Genomic DNA, 18,789 nt, shown 5'->3' on the forward strand with positions numbered 1-18,789 from the left:
GAAAAAATTGATACTCCGAGTGATGCTCCTGTTGTTTGTGGAGTGACTCATGCAGGTAGCTGTGGCTCTAGGATTTGGTGTCGCATGTTATTTATGTAGTTTATTGTTAAAAATTCAGTCACAGTCCCTGTGATCGCTGTTACATTGCAATTATGTCTTTATTTTTGTGATTTCGAAAACGTTTTTTGTTTGTTGTAGTAGTTTGTTTTGTTGTAGTACGGAGTTAGACTGATGGCCTTAATCTTAGTTGTCTTGTGGTTGTTGTTGTTGACTGACTTGCATCCCACTGGGATATTTTTGCACACAGCGTTGGTGTTGTACGGTGCTTTTATCAGGAATATTTTGCTGTTTTTTTCATGGATTTTCTGTTTGCACAGTCACACACAAAGTCACTTTAAGATGTTTTATTGTTCGTGTTTTTTCGTGTTTTTGTTTGTTGCGATTCAAGAGCCGAATGGCTCACAGGGCTATACGCAAAATAAATAAGCTGAAAACTGAACTGGAAAGCAATGAAAACAATCCTCGAAAATTCTAGTGACGTCACCACTCAGAGGAATTATTTCGACGTGACGTCACCACGCACGGCAGAGAGGTGTGTGCGTGTTGACATTAACACGCACAGCGAGGCAGTTGCGTGATGACGTCATCACGTAGTTGGGGACGCTTCCCCCCCACATATCGCTCTCTCGTGAGGTCACCACGCACGCACGATGACGTCACCACGTACGCCGACGTCACCACGCACGGAGCAAGACCTTGTCCGTAACATCACCACGCACCGGGCGGGGGGAAAGGGAGTGCCCCTCAGACCTTGAAGATGTCACCACGCACGCACGATGACGTCACCACGCACGGGGCAAGGCCTTGTCGGTGCCTTCACCACGCACGGCGGGGGAGGGGGAAAGGGAGGGGGAGTGCCCCTAAGACCTTGTATACGTCACCACGCACGCACGAAGACGTCACCACGCACGGAGGAAGGCCTTGTCGGTGACGTCATCACGCACGAGGCGTTTCTCCACCGCGGGCCTTGCCGCTGCAAGCTGCGTAGGCCGTGGTGGTGGTGGAGGAATTTTTATTTAAATCTTTACGCTTTTAATAAACATTTAAGGACCTCGACAAACAACCAAACAACCAAACAACGACAAAACAAAGGAGGAGGTTGTAGTTTGACGTTGCGATGGAGGCAAAATCGTTCACGAGAGAGCTTGATCAGTGGATCGAGCAGCTGTATCAATGTAAGCAGCTTGGCGAGGTGCAAGTGAGGGCTCTGTGTGAAAAGGTGAGCAGCTCACCACTCACTCACCACACACTCACCACTCACCACACACTCACCACTTACCACACACTCACTTACTCAACACTTACTTACTCACCACTTACCACTCACCACTTACCACACACTCACCACTCACCACACACTCACCACACACTCACCACTTACCACACACTCACCACTTACCACACACTCACTTACTCAACACTTACTTACTCACCACTTACCACTCACCACTTACCACACACTCACCACTCACCACACACTCACCACACACCACTTACCACACACTCACCACTCACCACTTACCACACACTCACCACTTACCACACACTCACTTACTCAACACTTACTTACTCACCACTTATTCACCACTTACCACACACTCACCACTCACCACACACTCACCACTTACTACTCACCACGTACTCACCACTCACCACGTACTCACCACACACTCACCAACCACACACTCACCACTTACCACTCACCACTTACCACACACTCACCACACACTCACCACTTACCACACACTCACCACTCACCACACAATCACCACACACTCACCACTCACTCACCACGTACTCACCACACACTCACCACTTACCACACACTCACCACTCACTTACTCACCACTTACTTACTCACCACTCACCACACACTCACCACACACTCACTCACCACTTACTCACCACTCACCACACACCACGAGAGAGCTTGATCAGTGGATCGAGCAGCTGTATCAATGTTAGCAGCTTGGCGAGGTGCAAGTGAGGGCTCTCTGTGAAAAGGTGAGCAGCTCACCACTTACTTACTCTCCACACACTCACCACGCACTCACCACTCACCACTCACTCACCACTCACTCACCACTCACCACTTACCACTCACCACACACTCACCACTTACCACTCACCACTTACCACTCACTCACCACTTACCACACACTCACCACTTACCACTCACTCACCACTTACCACTCACCACTTACTTACTCACCACTTACCACTCACCACACACTCACCACTTACCACTCACTCCACCCCACTCACTCACCACTCACTCACCACTCACCACACACCACACACTCACCACTTACCACACACTCACCACTCACCACACACTCACCACTTACTCACCACTTACTCACCACACACTTACCACACACTCACCACACACTCACCACACACTCAGTCACCACTTACCACACACTCACCACTTACTCACCACTTACTCACCACACACTTACCACACACTCACCACACACTCACCACACACTCAGTCACCACTTACCACACACTCACTCACCACTTACTTACTCACCACACACTCACCACTTACTCACCACTCACTACACACTCACCACACACTCACCACTTACCACACACTCACTCACCACTTACTTACTCACCACACACTCACCACTTACTCACCACACAACACTCACTCACCACACACTCACCACTTACCACACACTCACCACTCACTCACCACGTACTCACCACACACTCACCACACACTCACCACTCACTACTCACCACACACTCACCACACACTCACCACTCACTCACCACACACTCACCACTCACCACACACTCACCACTTACCACACACTCACCACTCACTCACCACGTACTCACCACACACTCACCACACACTCACCACACACTCACCACTTACCACACACTCACTCACCACACTCACCACTCACCACATACTCACCACTCACTCACCACACACTCACCACTTACTCACCACTCGCTCACCACACACCACTCACTCACCACACACTCTCCACACACTCACCACTCACTCACCACACACTCACCACTTACCACTCACCACACACTCACCACTCACCACACACTCACCACTCACTCACCACTCACCACGTACTCACCACACACTCACCACTTACCACACACTCACCACTCACTTACTCACCACGTACTCACCACACACTCACCACACACTCACCACACACTCACCACTTACCACACACTCACTCACCACACACTCACCACTCACCACATACTCACCACTCGCTCACCACACACTCACCACTCACCACACACTTACCACTCACCACACACTCACCACTCACTCACCACTCACCACGTACTCACCACACACTTACCACACACTCACCACTCACTCACCACTTACTCACCACTTACTCACCACTTACTCACCACACACTCACCACACACTCACCACATACCACATACTCGCCACTCACCACTCACTCACCACACACCACTCACTCACCACACACTCACCACTGACTCACCACACACTCACCGCACACTCATCACTCACTCACCACACACTCACCACACACTCACCACACACCACACACTCACCACTCACCACACACCACTCACCACACTCACCACGTACTCACCACACACCACTCACTCACCACTCACTCACCACTCACCACACACTGACTCACCACTCACTCACTCACCACTCACCACACACTCACCATACACTCACCACACACCACACACTTACCACTCACTCACCACTTTCCACACACTCACCACTTACTCTCCGCACACACACTCACCACGTACTCACCACACACCACTTACTCACCACACACTCACACACTCACCAAACACCAACCACTCACTCACCACACACTCACCAACCACTCACTCACCACACACTCACCAACCACTCACTTACTCACCACTCACCACTCAATCACCATTTACACACCACACACTCACCACTCACTCACCACACACTCACACACTCACCAAACACTCACCACACACTCACCACACACTCACCAACCACTCACTCACCACAAACTCACCAACCACTCACTTACTCACCACTCATTCACCATTTACACACCACACACTCACCACACGCTCACCACACACTCACCAACCACTCACCAACCACTCACTCACCACTCGCCACTCAATCACCATTTACACACTCGCCACACACTCACCACTCACCACACACTCACCACACACTCACCACACTCACCACACACTCACTCACCGCTCACCACTTGCTCACCACACACCACTCAATCACCATTCACTCACCACTCGCCAACCACTCACCACTCACTCACCATTCACTCGCCAACCACTCATCACTCACCCACCACTCAATCACCATTCACTCACCACTCACTCGCCAACCACTCACCACTCACCATTCACCACACACTCACCACACACTCATCACTCATTCACTCACCACTTTCCACTCACCACTTTCCACTCACCACTTATCACTCACCACACACTCCCAACTCACCACTCACCACTCACTCACCACTCAGCACTCACCACACGCACCACTCACTCATCACTCACCACACACTCACCACTCACTATGCTCTACCAATGTAAGCAGCTAGGAGAGGTTACAGGTGAGGGCTCTGTGAAAAGGTGAGCAGCTCACCACTCACTCACCACTCATTCACTCACCACCCATTCACTCACTCTCCAGTCACCACTCACTACTCACTCACCACTCACTCACCAATCACTCACCGCTCACTCTCTTTGTCTCTCCGTCTCTCTCCAGATGAGTAATGTCCAGGATGTCTGTCTCTCTCCATGTCTCTCACTCTCTGGCTCTCTGTCTCTGTTTCTCTCTCTCTACCTCTCTCTCTGTCTCTCTATCTCTCTGTCTCACTCTCTATCTCTCTGTTTATCTCCCTGTGTCTATCTCTCTCTTTGTGTCTATCTAGGCCAAGGAGATCCTGACCAAGGAGAGTAACGTCCAGGATGTCCGCTGTCCCGTCACCGTCTGCGGCGATGTCCACGGCCAATTCCACGACCTCATGGAGCTCTTCAAGATTGGCGGACGGAGCCCAGACACCAACTACCTGTTCATGGGAGACTACGTAGATCGTGGCTACTACTCAGTGGAGACTGTGTCACTACTGGTGGCACTGAAGGTGTGTGTGTGTCACTGTGTGTGTGTACGACTGTGTGTGTGTCACCGTGTGTGTGTTTGTCACTGTGTGTGTGTTACCGTGTGTGTGTATCACTGTGTGTGTGTGTCACTGGAGCATCTTCGCCGGTTAGAAACATTTAGGCTGGCCTGCCTACGATCCATCCTGGGTTTAACCAGGCTGGATTGTGTGAGGAGCTCACAAATCCTTGAAAGATCTGGGCAAAGTCCCATCGGTGAGCTCCTCCGGCAGGCAAGGCTGCTTTGGCTGGGTCATGTCGCCCGCATGCCCAGCCACCGCATGCCTAAACAGCTTTTGTTCAGCCGGATAGAGGGGGCTAAACGGGCACGGCACGGGCTAGAGAAGAGATGGAGTGATGTGGTACAGGAGGACATGGAACTGAGTGAACTTGCCGATGACCGGTACCAGCGGTGTCAAGATCGGCCTCTGTGGAGGAGGCTCGTGAAGGACGGTACTGGGCAGTTGGAGGCAGTCGCCCTCCAGCAACAACGGAGGGCGGAGGAGCGACGCTCACAACAGCGAGCGGAGCGCCGGGTGGCTAAAGCACAGCAGGTTGGCATAGTAGGGGGCACAGGTGGTGCATCAGCCAGTCGTCTTAGTCGACCTGTGGCACCTGAGTCTGCCCCGTGACCTGCCAGCGGGTGTTCGACACCTCACGTGGCCTCAAGGTGCACATAGCCTAGCACAAGCGTCGTGGTGACGTCACCGCCACTTGGTGGCGAATGGCGGTTGCTGTTGTGTCACTGTCACTACATGTTCATGGGAGACTACGTAGACCATGGATAGGAGACTGCCAAACAACAGGGTGTGGCTCTTCTTCTGAACAGAATAATAAACGGGGCGTGGGAGCGTGCCGGTGAGGTGTGGGAAGCTGTAAGCCCCAGGTTACTTTGGGCTCGCCTTCCCATCAACCAGAGGTGAGGAGTGGTGGTCGTGGTTGCTTATGCCCCCACCGAAGACGAACATCCGTGGAGGGATGCAGGCAAAGCCGATGAGTCGGATGCCTTCTATGACCTCCTGTTACAGGTGCTGGCTAAAGTGGCCCCTCGGGATAGAGTCATCTTGTTGGGTGACTTCAATGCCCGAGTTGGTCATGATGCTGGCACCTGGTCTGGAGTGATTGGAAGGCATGGGCGCAACCACACAACATCATGGATGCTTGTCGGGTCCAAGCAAGAACATCTGCTGGACTATATAGCGACGGATCAGCGGATGCGGGCCCATGTCTGCCCACTGACCATCGACTTGTCATCTGGACAAGTCGATGGTCGTTCGACACTTCACGTGGCCTCAACATGCACATAGCCTGGTACAAGCGCCGCGGTGATGTCACTGCCACTTAATGGCGGATGGCACTTGTCACTGTATGGCTAGGGGATGTTATCACCTCCGCCTGGTACGTAGGAGGTCGTGGGTTCAATCTCGTGAGCCAATCTCCCCCTCTCTCTGTCTCTCTCTGTCTCTCTCTACCTCTGTATCTCTGTCTCTCCCTGTGTAGGTGAGGTACCCAGAGAGGATCACGATCCTGCGGGGTAACCACGAGTCTCGTCAGATCACCCAGGTGTACGGCTTCTACGATGAGTGCCTGAGGAAGTACGGCAACGCCAACGTGTGGAAGTTCTTCACCGACCTCTTCGATTACCTCCCTCTCACCGCACTCGTGGACGGCCAGGTGAGAGACGTGGAGATGGAGAGAGCGATATATAGAGAGGGATGGAGATAGTTGGAGATAGAGAGAGAGATGGAGATAGATGGAGATAGATATTGTGAAAGAACCAAAGAGTATCGTGTAAGGGGGATAGATCGTGTAAGGGGGTTAGTGTAAGGGACTAGATCAGTGGTTCTTAACCTGGGTTCGATCGAACCCCAGGGGTTCGGTGAGTCGATCTCAGGGGTTCGGCAGAGCCCCCGCCACGGAGGTCCGGACACACTTGAATAATTGTGTAAATTTGTGATGACACACACGGCCCGCTTGGCCATCACTGGCTGCAGATGATCATGCTACACTGCTTGGCCAATCAGCGCTGCGGGGAATTTAGTGCGTACTCAGTAGTCAACGTGTGACTGTTGTTGTCGTACATCGTGTGATTTCTTTAATATTTTATCCATACTAACTATGTCGGGCAAAAGAAGAAAGTGGTCGGACGAATATGTACAACATGGATTCTCATGTATCACGGAACGTGATGGGAGTGAGCGTCCTATCTGCATGATTTGCAACGCCAAGTTGAGCAACTCTAGTCTTGCACCGGCAAAACTAAAGGAACACTTCTTGAAGCTGCATGGAGACGGGGAATACAAGAACACAACACTTGCTGAATTCAGGGTGAAGAGAGCCAGATTCGATGAAAGGGCCACTCTGCCTGCTCTTGGATTTGTACCTGTTAACAAACCGATCCTGACAGCATCGTACGAAGTTGCTTACCTGATCGCAAAGCAGGGCAAGCCACACACCATTGGTGAAACACTTGTGAAACCAGCTGCATTAAAGATGGCGAATCTGATACTCGGAACAGCGGCCGAAGGTAAATTATCCCAAATTCCCCTTTCAAATGACACCGTCAGTGACAGAATAGAAGACATGAGTAAAGACATCTTGGCTCAAGTAGTCGCGGATCTGATTTCAAGCCCGGCAAAATTCAGCCTTCAACTCGACGAAACCACAGACGTTTCTGATCTAAGCCAGCTTGCTGTTTTTGTACGCTATGTGAAAGACGACATGATAAAAGAAGAGTTTTTATTTTGTAAGCCTCTTACAACAACAACGAAGGCAGCCGATGTGAAGAAGCTTGTGGATGACTTCTTCAGAGACAACAATCTTTCATGGGATATGGTTTCTGCAGTTTGTACGGACGGAGCTCCAGTCATGCTGGGAAGAAAGTCTGGTTTTGGTGCGCTAGTAAAGGCCGATGCACCACACATCATTGTGACGCATTGTATTCTGCCCAGGCATGCGTTGGCAACAAAAACCTTACCTCCAAAAATGGCAGAAGTATTAAAAACTGTGGTGGAATGTGTGAACTATGTGCGAAAAAGTGCTCTGAGGCACCGCATCTTCAGTGAGCTGTGTAAAGAAATGGGCTCTGAATTTGAGGTACTTCTGCTCCATTCTAATATTCGGTGGTTATCCCGGGGACAGGTGCTGAATCGTGTTTTTGCCATGCGTGTGGAATTAGCCCTGTTTTTGCAAGAGCACCAACACTGCCATGCAGATTGCTTCAAAAATCCTGAGTTCATTCTCATTTTAGCGTACATGGCTGATATATTCGCAGCTCTCAATCATCTCAATCAGCAGATGCAGGGTGGTGGAGTCAATATCATGGAAGCGGAAGAACACCTGAAGGCTTTTCAAAAAAAGCTACCGTTATGGAAACGACGAACAGAGAACAATAACTTCGCAAACTTCCCGCTTCTGGACGACTGTGCAAGTAAGATCGAAGATGTGTCTGGAATCGGAGATATTTCTGTATCCACGGAACTGAAGCAAACAATTGCCACGCACTTAGATGAGCTTGCAAAGTCTCTCGACGGATATTTCCCTACAAGAGAGTCATATCCAGCATGGGTGAGACAGCCGTTCACGTTTGCTGTTGAAACAGCAGATGTCAATGATGAATTCCTCGACGAAATCATTGAAATTCAGCAGAGCCAGGTTCAACAGCAACTCTTCAGAACAACAACGCTCTCAACGTTTTGGTGTCGACAAATGAACAAGTATCCAGTTATTGCTAAGAAAGCCCTGGATTTTTTTATACCATTTGTTACAACATATCTTTGTGAGCAATCCTTTTCGAGGATGCTGGACATAAAAACGAAGAAAAGGAACAGACTTTGCTGTGAAAATGACATGAGAGTGGCACTTGCCAAGGTGAAGCCACGCATATCTGAACTGATCTCTCAAAGGCAACAGCAGAAGTCACATTGATTTTCAGGTATGTAATTTGTTGTGAGTTTATGCATTGTGTTGGTTTTATTCTTTGAACAAGGTAATGTTCATGCACGGCTCATTTTGTGTACCAGTAAAAAACATATCTACGTCTTGAATTTGAAAAAAATCAGATTTTATTTTTCACTAAAGAGGGGTTCGGTGAATGCGCATATGAAACTGGTGGGGTTCGGTACCTCCAACAAGGTTAAGAACCACTGGACTAGATCGTGTAAGGAGGATAGATCATGTAAGGGGGTTACATTGTGTAAGGGGGATAGATCGTGTAAGGGTGATAGATCGTGTAAGGGGGTTACATCGTGTAAGGAGGTTAGATCGTGTAAGGGGGTTACATCGTGTAAGGGGGATAGATCGTGTAAGGGGTGTCCAGCCCCCTGAACATCGTTCCCAAGAAGCTGGTCGCCAGTTGCGCGTAGGGCATCCCTGCGGGCGGGCATCCCTGCCCGACGACTCCTCTGGTGACTGGAAGAGGGGGGGGCAGGGGGTTGCCCCGGGTTACCTTCAGGAGGCCTGGATGCGTTTCGCTGCGCGGGAGTTCTACGTGAGAGGTGGGAACCCCCACCTTGGCCAAAGCCAAAGGATTTTTAAGCATCGCGTACAGATGGTCATGGCTGAGCCGGTCGAACGCTCTCTCCTCCTCCTCAAGGAAGGACCGGTTTCGTGGAAGACAATTTTTTTTCACGGACCAGGGGAGGTGGGGGGGTGGTTCATCATTGGGTCTTTCCCCCTTTTCACAGAAGCTCTCGAGCGACGTTTGTTCAACGGTTTTACTTAATATTCTTAGCTCTTTCGGTAAATTCACGTTGAAGGGAAACAATAAAATAATAAAATATATATAAAACAATAAAAATTCTCACGACGTTTCGACCATAACACAAACGGTCATCATCAGGTGTGAAAGCCAACTTGACTTGATTCCTCTGTTTGTCTGGGTCAAATCTTGTAGTCAAAATTTCGTCCACTTCCCGTTGTCCAATCAATTCCACATTTTGCACACGTGCTCACATCCGGTGACAACGCATGCCTGTATGAAAATCGGCATTCAATTAATCAATTAATTCGCTACTTCAAAGCAATTTACATTTTGTATGGACACCTGATTATTTATATATATATTTGTGTAGGTCAAAAACGCAGCGGTCCCTAAATTGTGGAATCGGCTCGCACAAAACGCAGGCGCCGCGTGCCTCAGGCGCCACTGACGCACTTCTCAAAGACCGTGAGTTAAACAAAGTTGTTAATAAAACCACTAAATTTTGATTTAAAGCTTTCGTGACTGCAGGGATTCGTATTCTTGGTTCTTTCCGTAAAGTCACCACCACGTGGAAGGGAAACCACAGCAAGAAAATAAAAATACAAATTTCTTGCTGTGGTTTTCACATCTGATGATGATTGCTTGTGTTGCGGTCGAAACGTCGTGAGAATTTTATCGTTTTATATTTTTATTATTTTATTGTTTCCCTTCTAACGTGTGGTGACTTTACCGAAAGAACCGAGAATAATAAAACCGTTGTTTAAAAAAAAACTAAAACTTTTTTTTAAACGAGTTTATTATTTTTTTAACTCATTTTGGCTACTAGGGGTCAGAGCATGTGGGCTCACCAACACCACGTGACTGAGACAAGCGCCCAGTGCGGGAAGGAGGCGCGGACTCACCGCCCACACCTCCTGCTGTGCGGCCCGGTTCCTAACAGGCCACTGAGCAGCGCCGGTCCGCGGAACCGAGGGTTGGGGGGACCCCTGTTGTGGTGTAATCAATCGCCCGCGAGAGTTGAAGTTGCCGCCCCCCTTTTGGATCTTGTCCGAACCTTCCAGAAGGCTCTGAAGGTTCCCATCACCACCACCACCCACCCACCCACCTTTCGAAGTCATCGATTTCCTCGGAGCTGCGCATTGAAACGCCCCAGTGACTGCGTCGCTCGGAAGATGGGGAGGGGGCGGTGGGCGGGGCTAGTTGTACGCGCCCTCAAAGCAGGAGATGATCGGATATAAGCCTTAGGGGGAGAGGGATGTCGGTCTTCCACGGCAAGTTGACGCTGCTGGAATTTCGGTTAAAAAAAAAACGTCAGTCCAGTCGGGGGTGGTGGTGCGGGGGGGGGGGGCGACTGTATGCTGTGGGGACAGCAACGAGGAATATTGCCGCTGTGATTGATGCTGCAGGGGCCACGCGTTCACCTACGCTCCTCACAAGGCGTGGTGGTGGTGGTGGTGAATGCTGTAGGGACAGATAGAGACAGAGAGAGATAGAGATAGAGACAGAGAGAGATTGAGAGACAGAGATAGATAGAGACAGAGATAGATAGAGACAGAGATAGAGACAGAGACAGAGATAGAGACAGAGACAGAAATAGAGACAGAGATAGAGACAGAGATAGAGACATAGACAGAGACATAGACAGAGATAGAGACAGAGATAGAGACAGAGATAGATAGAGACAGAGACAGAGATAGAGACAGAGATAGAGACAGAGATAGAGACAGAGATAGAGACATAGACAGAGACAGAGACAGAAATAGAGACAGAGATAGATAGAGACAGAGATAGATAGAGACAGAGATAGAGACAGAGATAGATAGAGACAGAGATAGATAGAGACAGAGATAGATAGAGACAGAGATAGAGATAGAGACAGAGAGAGATAGGGACAGAGAGAGATAGAGACAGAGAGAGATAGAGACAGAGACATAGACAGAGATAGATAGAGACAGAGATAGATAGAGACAGAGATAGAGATAGATAGAGACAGAGAGATAGGGACAGAGAGATAGAGAAAGAGAGAGAGAAAGAGATTGAGAGACAGAAAGATATTGAGAGATGGAGAGGTGCTACTAACAACACTTGCCCCCTACAGCCCAGCTAGAGGCTACCTTGGTGTCTCTGTGTGTCTCTATCCCTCTGCCAGATTTTCTGTCTGCATGGGGGTTTGTCTCCATCCATTGATACGCTGGATCACATCCGTGCCCTGGATCGTCTGCAAGAGGTCCCTCACGAGGTGGGGAGAGACAGAGACACGGGGGGAGAGACACGGAGAGAGACGGGGGGGGGGAGAGACACGGGGGAAGAGACATGGAGAGAGACATGGAGAGAGACACGGGGGGGGTGGAGAGACACGGAGACAGACACGGAGAGAGACACGGAGAGAGACACGGAGAGAGACACGGAGAGAGACACGGGTGGGGAGAGATACGGAGAGAAACACGGGGAGAGACATGGAGACAGATACAGGGGGAGAGACACGGAGAGAGAGGCACGGGGAGAGAGACACAGCGAGAGAGAGATGGAGAGAGAGACATGGGGAGGGGGGAGACACAGAAAGAGAGACACGGGGGGGGGTAGACATGGAGAGAGCCACGGAGAGAGATACAGAGAGAGACACACGGGGAGAGATACGGAGAGAGACACACGGGGAGAGATATGGAGAGAGAGACACGGGGGGAGAGACGGAGAGAGAGAGACACGGAGAGAGAAAGAGACACAGGGGGAGAGACATGGGGGGGAGAGACACGGGGGGAGAGATATGGAGTGAGACACGGGGGGGAGAGACACGGAGTGAGACATGGGGGGAGAGGCAAGGAGAGGGAGAGAGACACGGGGAGAGATATTTTCTATCTCTCTCTCTCTATCGATCTCTATCTCTCTCTGTCTCTCTATATATCTCTCTATATCTCTCTGTCCCTCTATCTCTCTATATATCTCTATGTATCTCTCTATCCCAGGGTCCCATGTGTGACCTGCTGTGGTCTGACCCTGACGACCGTGGTGGCTGGGGCATCTCTCCGCGCGGTGCTGGCTACACCTTCGGCCAGGACATCTCAGAGACTTTCAACCACAGCAACAGCCTCACGCTTGTCTCACGGGCACACCAGCTCGTCATGGAGGTAACGTAACATCATCGTCGTTAACAACATCGTCGTTAACAACATCGTCGTTAACATCATCATCGTTAACATCATCATCGTTAACTTCCTCATCATCATTATCATCGTTAACATCATCATCATTAACATCATCGTTAACATCCTCATCATTAACATCCTCATCGTTAACATCATCGTTAACATCATCATCGTTAACATCCTCATCATCAACATCCTCATCATCATCATCATCGTTAACATCATCATTAACATCATCATCGTTAAAATCATCATCGTTAACATCCTCATCATTAACATCATCATCATCATTGACATCATTAACATCACCAAACTCATCTTTCTCTCTCCCCCTCTACTCCCCCTCTACCCCTCCCCCCTCTCTCCTCCCTCTCCCCCCCCCTTCCTCTCCCCCCCCTTCACCCCTCTCCCCTCCCCCCCTCCCTCCCCCCCTCCCTCTCCCCCTCCCTCCCCCTCCCCCCCCTCCCTCTCCCATGCCCCCCTCCCCCTCTTTCCCCCCTCCCCCTCTTTCCCCCCTCCCCCTCTCTCCCCCCCTGCCCCCCACCCCCCTCCTCTACCCCCCCTCTACCCCCCCACCCCCGCGTGCTGCAGGGCTACAACTGGTGTCACGACCGTAACGTGGTCACCATTTTCAGCGCTCCCAACTACTGCTACCGCTGTGGCAACCAGGCCGCCATCATGGAGCTGGACGATACCCTCAAGTACTCATTGTAAGTACCACCACCGCTAGTACCACTAGTCGTAGTACTAGTAGTGGTAGTATTAGTACTGGTAGCAGTAGTACTGTAAATGTTGTGGATTCACTCTTCAACACACCGGTGGGCTAAAGTAGTGAACTATTTTGTCTTTTGTCAACGTGACACTTTTTTTTGCTGATTGGCCGTGTCGGGTGGTGGAGGGTTACGACACATTTATAAATAACGCGATCTAATCCAAAAACCTTTATTATGAGTAGTACTAGTAGTCGTGGTAACTAGTAGTAGTGGTTGCTAGTAGTACTAGTAGTAGTGTGAGTACTAGTAGTAGTAATAATACTTCCAGTAGTAATAATGTGGTCCTCTGTGTATTAACAGAATGTCTGTGCGTCTCTCTCCCCTTGTCTCCCTGTGTGTCTCTCCCGCCGTGTCTCCCCGTGTCTCCCCGTGTCTCCCCGTGTCTCTCACTGTGTCTCTCTCCCCGTCTCTCCCCGTGTCTCTCTCTCTCTCCCCGTGTCTTTCTCTCTCCCCATGTCTCCCCGTGTCTCCCCCATGTCTCCCTGTGTCTCCCCATGTCTCCCCGTGTCTCCCCATGTCTTCCCGTGTCTCTCACTTTCTCCTCATGTCTCTCCTTGTCACTCTCCTTATGTTTGCCCATGTCTTTCTCGTGTCTCTCCCCATCTCTCCCTGTGTCTCCCCGTGTCTGTCCGTGTCTCTCTGTCCCCGTGTCTCCCTGCATCTTTCTCCCTCTGTCTATCTCTCCGTGTCTCCCCTGTGTCTCCGTTTGTCTCTTTCTCCCCATTTCTCCCTGTGCGTCTCTCTCTCTCTCCATGTCTCCCCCTGTTTCCCCCTGTCCCCATGTCTCCCCGTGTCTTTCTCCCCGTGTCTATCTCTCTGTGTCTATCCCGTATCTCCCCATGTCTCTTTCTCCCCATTTCTCTCTCCCCGTGTCTCTCTCACCCATGTCTCCCTATTTCTGTCTTCCCGTGTGTCTCTGTCCCCGTGTCTCTCCCCCTGTCTCTCACCGTGTCTCTCTGTTTCTCCCTGTATCTCTCTCTCCTTGTCTCTCCCTGTGTCTCCCCATGTCTCTCTGTGTCTCCCAATGTCTCCTTGTGTTTCACTCCCCGAGTCTCCCTGTGTCTCCCTGTGTCTCCCCGTCTCTCTCCGTCTCTCTCTCCCTGTGTCTCCCCGTGACTGTCTCTCCCCATGTTTCCTTGTGTTTCCCCATGTCTCTCCGTGACTCTCCCCATTCTCCCTGTGTTTCCCCGTGTCTCTCTCCCCGTGTATCTCTTCCCGTGTATCTCTCCCCGTTTATCCCCATGTCTCCTTGTGTTGTCCCCCCATGTCTCTCTCCCTATGTCTCTATCTCTCCTCGTGTCTCTCTCTTTGTGTCTCTCCATGTTTCTCAGTGTCTCTCTCTCCATGTTTCTCTCTTCCCGTGTCTCTCTCTCCCCGTGTCTCTCTCTCCCCGTGTCTCTCTCTGTGTCTCCGCCATGTCTCCCCATGTCTTTCTCCTCGTCTCTCCCTGTGTCTCCCTGTGTCTCTCCGTGTCTCTCTGTCTTTCCCCGTGTCTCTTTGTGTCCTCCCCATGTCTCTCTGTGTCTCTCTCTTTCCCCGTGTCTCTCCATGTCTCTGTCCCCTTGTCTGCCTGTGTCTTTCTCCCCGTGTGTATCTTTCCTTGTCTCCCCCGTGTCTCCCCATGTCTCTTTCTCCCCATTTCTCTCTCTACATGTGTCTCTCTCCCCGTGTATTTGTTCCTATGTCTCTCTCCCCGTGTCTCTCTTTCTCTCCGTGTCTCCCCGTGTCTCTCTATCCCCATGTCTCCGTGTCTCTCCGTGTCTGTCTCCGAGTCTCTCCATGTCTCTCTCCCCGTGTCTCCTCATGTCTCTCTCTCCGTGTCTCTCTCTCTCCCCGTGTCCTATCTCCCCGCATCCCCCATGTCTCTCTCCCTGTGTCTCTCTCTCCCCGTGTCTCATTCTCCGTGTCTCTCTCTCCGTGTCTCTCCACGTCTCTCCCCATGTCTGTCTCCCCGTGTCTCTCTCTCCCGGTATCTCCCCCATGTCTCCTCATGTCTTTCTTTCTCCTCGTGTCTCCCTGTGTCTCACCATGTCTCTTCGTGTCTCTCTCTTTCCCCGTGTCTCCCTGTCTCTTTCTCCCCATTTTTCTCTCTCCATGTGTCTCTCTCTCTGTGCCTCTGTCCCCATGTGTCTCTCTCCCTGTGTCTCTCCTCGTGTCTCTCCCCATGTCTCTGTCCCCATGTGTCGCTCTCCGTGTCTCCCCGTGTCCCTCTCCCCGTGTCTCTCTCCCCGTGTCCCTTTCTCCGTGTCTCTCTCCCCGTGTCCCTCTCCCCGTGTCTCTCTCCCCGTGTCCCTCTCCCCGTGTCCCTCTCCCCGTGTCTCTCTCCCCGTGTCTCTCTCCCCGTGTCCCTCTCCCCGTGTGCCTCTCCACACATCCCTCTGCCCGCGTCTCTCTCCCCGCGTCTCTCTCCCCGTGTCCCTCTCCCCGTGCCTCTCTCCCCGTGTCTCTCTCTCTCCGTGTCTCCCCGTGTCCCTGTCCCCGTGTCTCTCTCCCCGTGTCCCTGTCCCCGTGTCTCAGTCTGCAGTTCGATCCGGCTCCAAGGCGTGGAGAGCCCCATGTGACACGCCGCACCCCCGACTACTTCCTGTGATTACATCACTTCCTGCCCCATCCCTTCCCCCGCTCTTTGTGACATCACTTCCTGCCCCATCCCTTCCCCTGCCTTTTGTGACATCACTTCCTGCCCCAAGTCTGGCCGACCCTCACCCCTATGATGTCACTTCCTGCCCCACCCCCGATGCCCCCCACATTTTGTGACATCACTTCCCCCCCCCTTACTCGCAAACGCGAAGTCGCTCCCCCTTCTGTGATGTCACTTTCTGCCCCTACTAAACCCCTCCTCCACCGTTGTGATGTCACTTCCTGTCCTTCCCTCTCCCCACTCTCCCCTCTCCCTACTCTGCCCTCTCCCCACTCTCCCCGCTGTCCCCGCTCTCCCCCCTCTCCCCACTCTCCCCTCTCCCCACTCCTCCCTCTTCCCTCCCCTCTTGGTATCTTGTTGGCACTCCCAGGCACCTTAATTATTCGTGACTGATCCCCTCACCCCTCCCCCCAGGGTAGCCCCTCCTGACGAGCCCCTCTCTCCCCCCCCCCGGGGATAGCCCCTCCCCCCTCTCCTGTAGCAGCTCCCCCCTCCTCACTATCCCCTCTCCCCCTGGAGTAGCCCCTCCCTCTCACTAACCCTTCCCCCTGGGGTAGCCCCTCCCCCCTGTAGCTCCCCCCCCCCCCTTGTAGCCAATACCCCCTCCTCGCTAGCTCCTTCCCCCAGGGTTAGTTCCTCCCCCCTCCTCACTGGCCCCTCCCCTCCAGGGGTAGCCCCTCACCCTTCTAACGAGCCCCTCACCCCCAGGGGTAGCCCCTCCTTACTAGCCCCTCTCCTTTGGTATGCTGTGGGCGTCGCTCTTTCCCCTCCCATGATACACTGCTGTGTGGTGACGTCACTTCCTGTTGGCGCTGCTGGTTTGACGTCACTTCCTGGCTAGGTGAGATGTCACTTCCTGTTGCCCTGTTTGTGTGATGTCACTTGCTGGTGCGCTGTGGGTGTGATGTCACTTCCCCTAGCTAGGTGTGATGTCACGTCCTGTCAACTGTGAGTGTGACGTCGCGCACATTTATTTGTGACGTGCACAGATTTACACACAGACACACGTACAGACACACACGTATAGACACACGGACACACACACAGACACACGTACAGACACGTACAGACACACAGACACGTACAGACAGAGACACATACGTACAGACACATACATACAGACACACACAGACACGAAGACAGCGACACAGACACACAAAGACAGCGACACAGACACACGTACAGACACACACACAGACACACACACAGACACGTACAGACACACAAAGACAACAAGACACACACACAAAGACAACAAGACACACAGCGACACAGAGCAACAGACACACACATAGACACACACAAAGACAACAAGACACACAGAGACATCAACACAGAGCAACACACAGGCACGCACAGACACACAAAGACATGCACAAACACAGACACAAAGATAACAACACAGAGCAACACAGACACGCAGAGACACGCACAGACACACAAAGACACGCACAGACACACACAAAGGCAACAAGACACACACAGAGACATCAACACACAGACACACACAGACAGCAACACAGAAACACACAAACACAGCAACACACAGACAAACAGAGAAAGCAAAACACACACACAGACACACACAGAGACACACAAACACACTGACACACACAAACACACTGACAGACACCCAAACATACACACGTACATATACATACACTTAGACACACACAGACATAGACACACAGACAGACTGAATAAACTGTCCTAACACTTTGGCTGTCTCTTTTTGTGTCACTGCTGAGGGTTCACAGAGCCAGACTCGGGCTCCCACAGGGTTGAGTGTGAATCATTGAGACTCACTGAGCCAGACTGAGGCTCCCACAGGGTTCAGTGTGAATCACTGAGCCTCACTGCGCCAGACTGAGGCTCCCACAGGGTTCAGTGTGAATCACTGAGACTCAGAGCCAGACTAAGGCTCCCACAGGGTTCAGTGTGGATCACTGAGACAGAGCCAGACTAAGGCTCCCACAGGGTTCAGTGTGAATCACTGAGGCTCCCACAGGGTTCAGTGTGAATCGCTGAGACTCACTGAGCCAGACTAAGGCTCCCATAGGGTTCAGTGTGAATCACTGAGACAGCCAGACTAAGGCTCCCACAGGGTTCATTGTTAATCACTGAGACTCACAACCAGACTATGGCTCCCATAGGGTTCAGTGTGAATCACTTGAGACTCACAGAGCCAGATTAAGGCTCCCATAGGGTTCATTGTTAATCACAGACTCACAGAGCCAGACTATGGCTCCCATAGGGTTCATTGTGAATCACTGAGACAGAACCAGACTAAGGCTCCCATAGGGT

General features: G+C 51.6%; 1 protein-coding gene across 2 annotated transcripts; it reads left to right on the forward strand.

Moving 5' to 3' along the window:
• Positions 1 to 956: 956 nt before the first annotated feature.
• Positions 957 to 18,204, forward strand: LOC116956907 (serine/threonine-protein phosphatase 2A catalytic subunit beta isoform). 2 transcript variants are annotated; one of them, XM_032978790.2, is made up of 7 exons: positions 957 to 1,279; positions 5,001 to 5,210; positions 6,727 to 6,900; positions 12,078 to 12,167; positions 12,892 to 13,053; positions 13,663 to 13,781; positions 16,362 to 18,204. In XM_032978790.2, exons 1-7 carry the CDS (start codon positions 1,178 to 1,180, stop codon positions 16,432 to 16,434), a joined length of 930 nt encoding a protein of 309 aa, XP_032834681.1. In that variant the 5' UTR covers positions 957 to 1,177; the 3' UTR covers positions 16,435 to 18,204. The 2 variants fall into 2 exon arrangements, with proteins under 2 accessions (XP_032834681.1, XP_032834682.1); XM_032978791.2 differs by lacking the exon at positions 957 to 1,279 and adding an exon at positions 1,934 to 2,064.
• Positions 18,205 to 18,789: the final 585 nt, after the last annotated feature.

The sequence above is a fragment of the Petromyzon marinus genome, chromosome 68, assembly GCF_048934315.1.
Source record: "Petromyzon marinus isolate PM22_M1 ecotype Great Lakes invasive population chromosome 68, UKy_Petmar_22M1.pri1.0, whole genome shotgun sequence".
Taxonomy (NCBI): Eukaryota; Metazoa; Chordata; class Hyperoartia; order Petromyzontiformes; family Petromyzontidae; genus Petromyzon; species Petromyzon marinus.

Coding starts and splice junctions, on each gene's coding strand:
- LOC116956907 (XM_032978790.2), top strand. CDS start 1,178: ATGGAGGCAAAATCGTTCACGAGAGAGCTTGATCAGTGGATCGAGCAG. Junction 1,280..5,000: donor TGAGGGCTCTGTGTGAAAAG/GTGAGCAGCTCA, acceptor GTGTCTATCTAG/GCCAAGGAGATCCTGACCAA. Junction 12,168..12,891: donor TGCAAGAGGTCCCTCACGAG/GTGGGGAGAGAC, acceptor TCTCTATCCCAG/GGTCCCATGTGTGACCTGCT.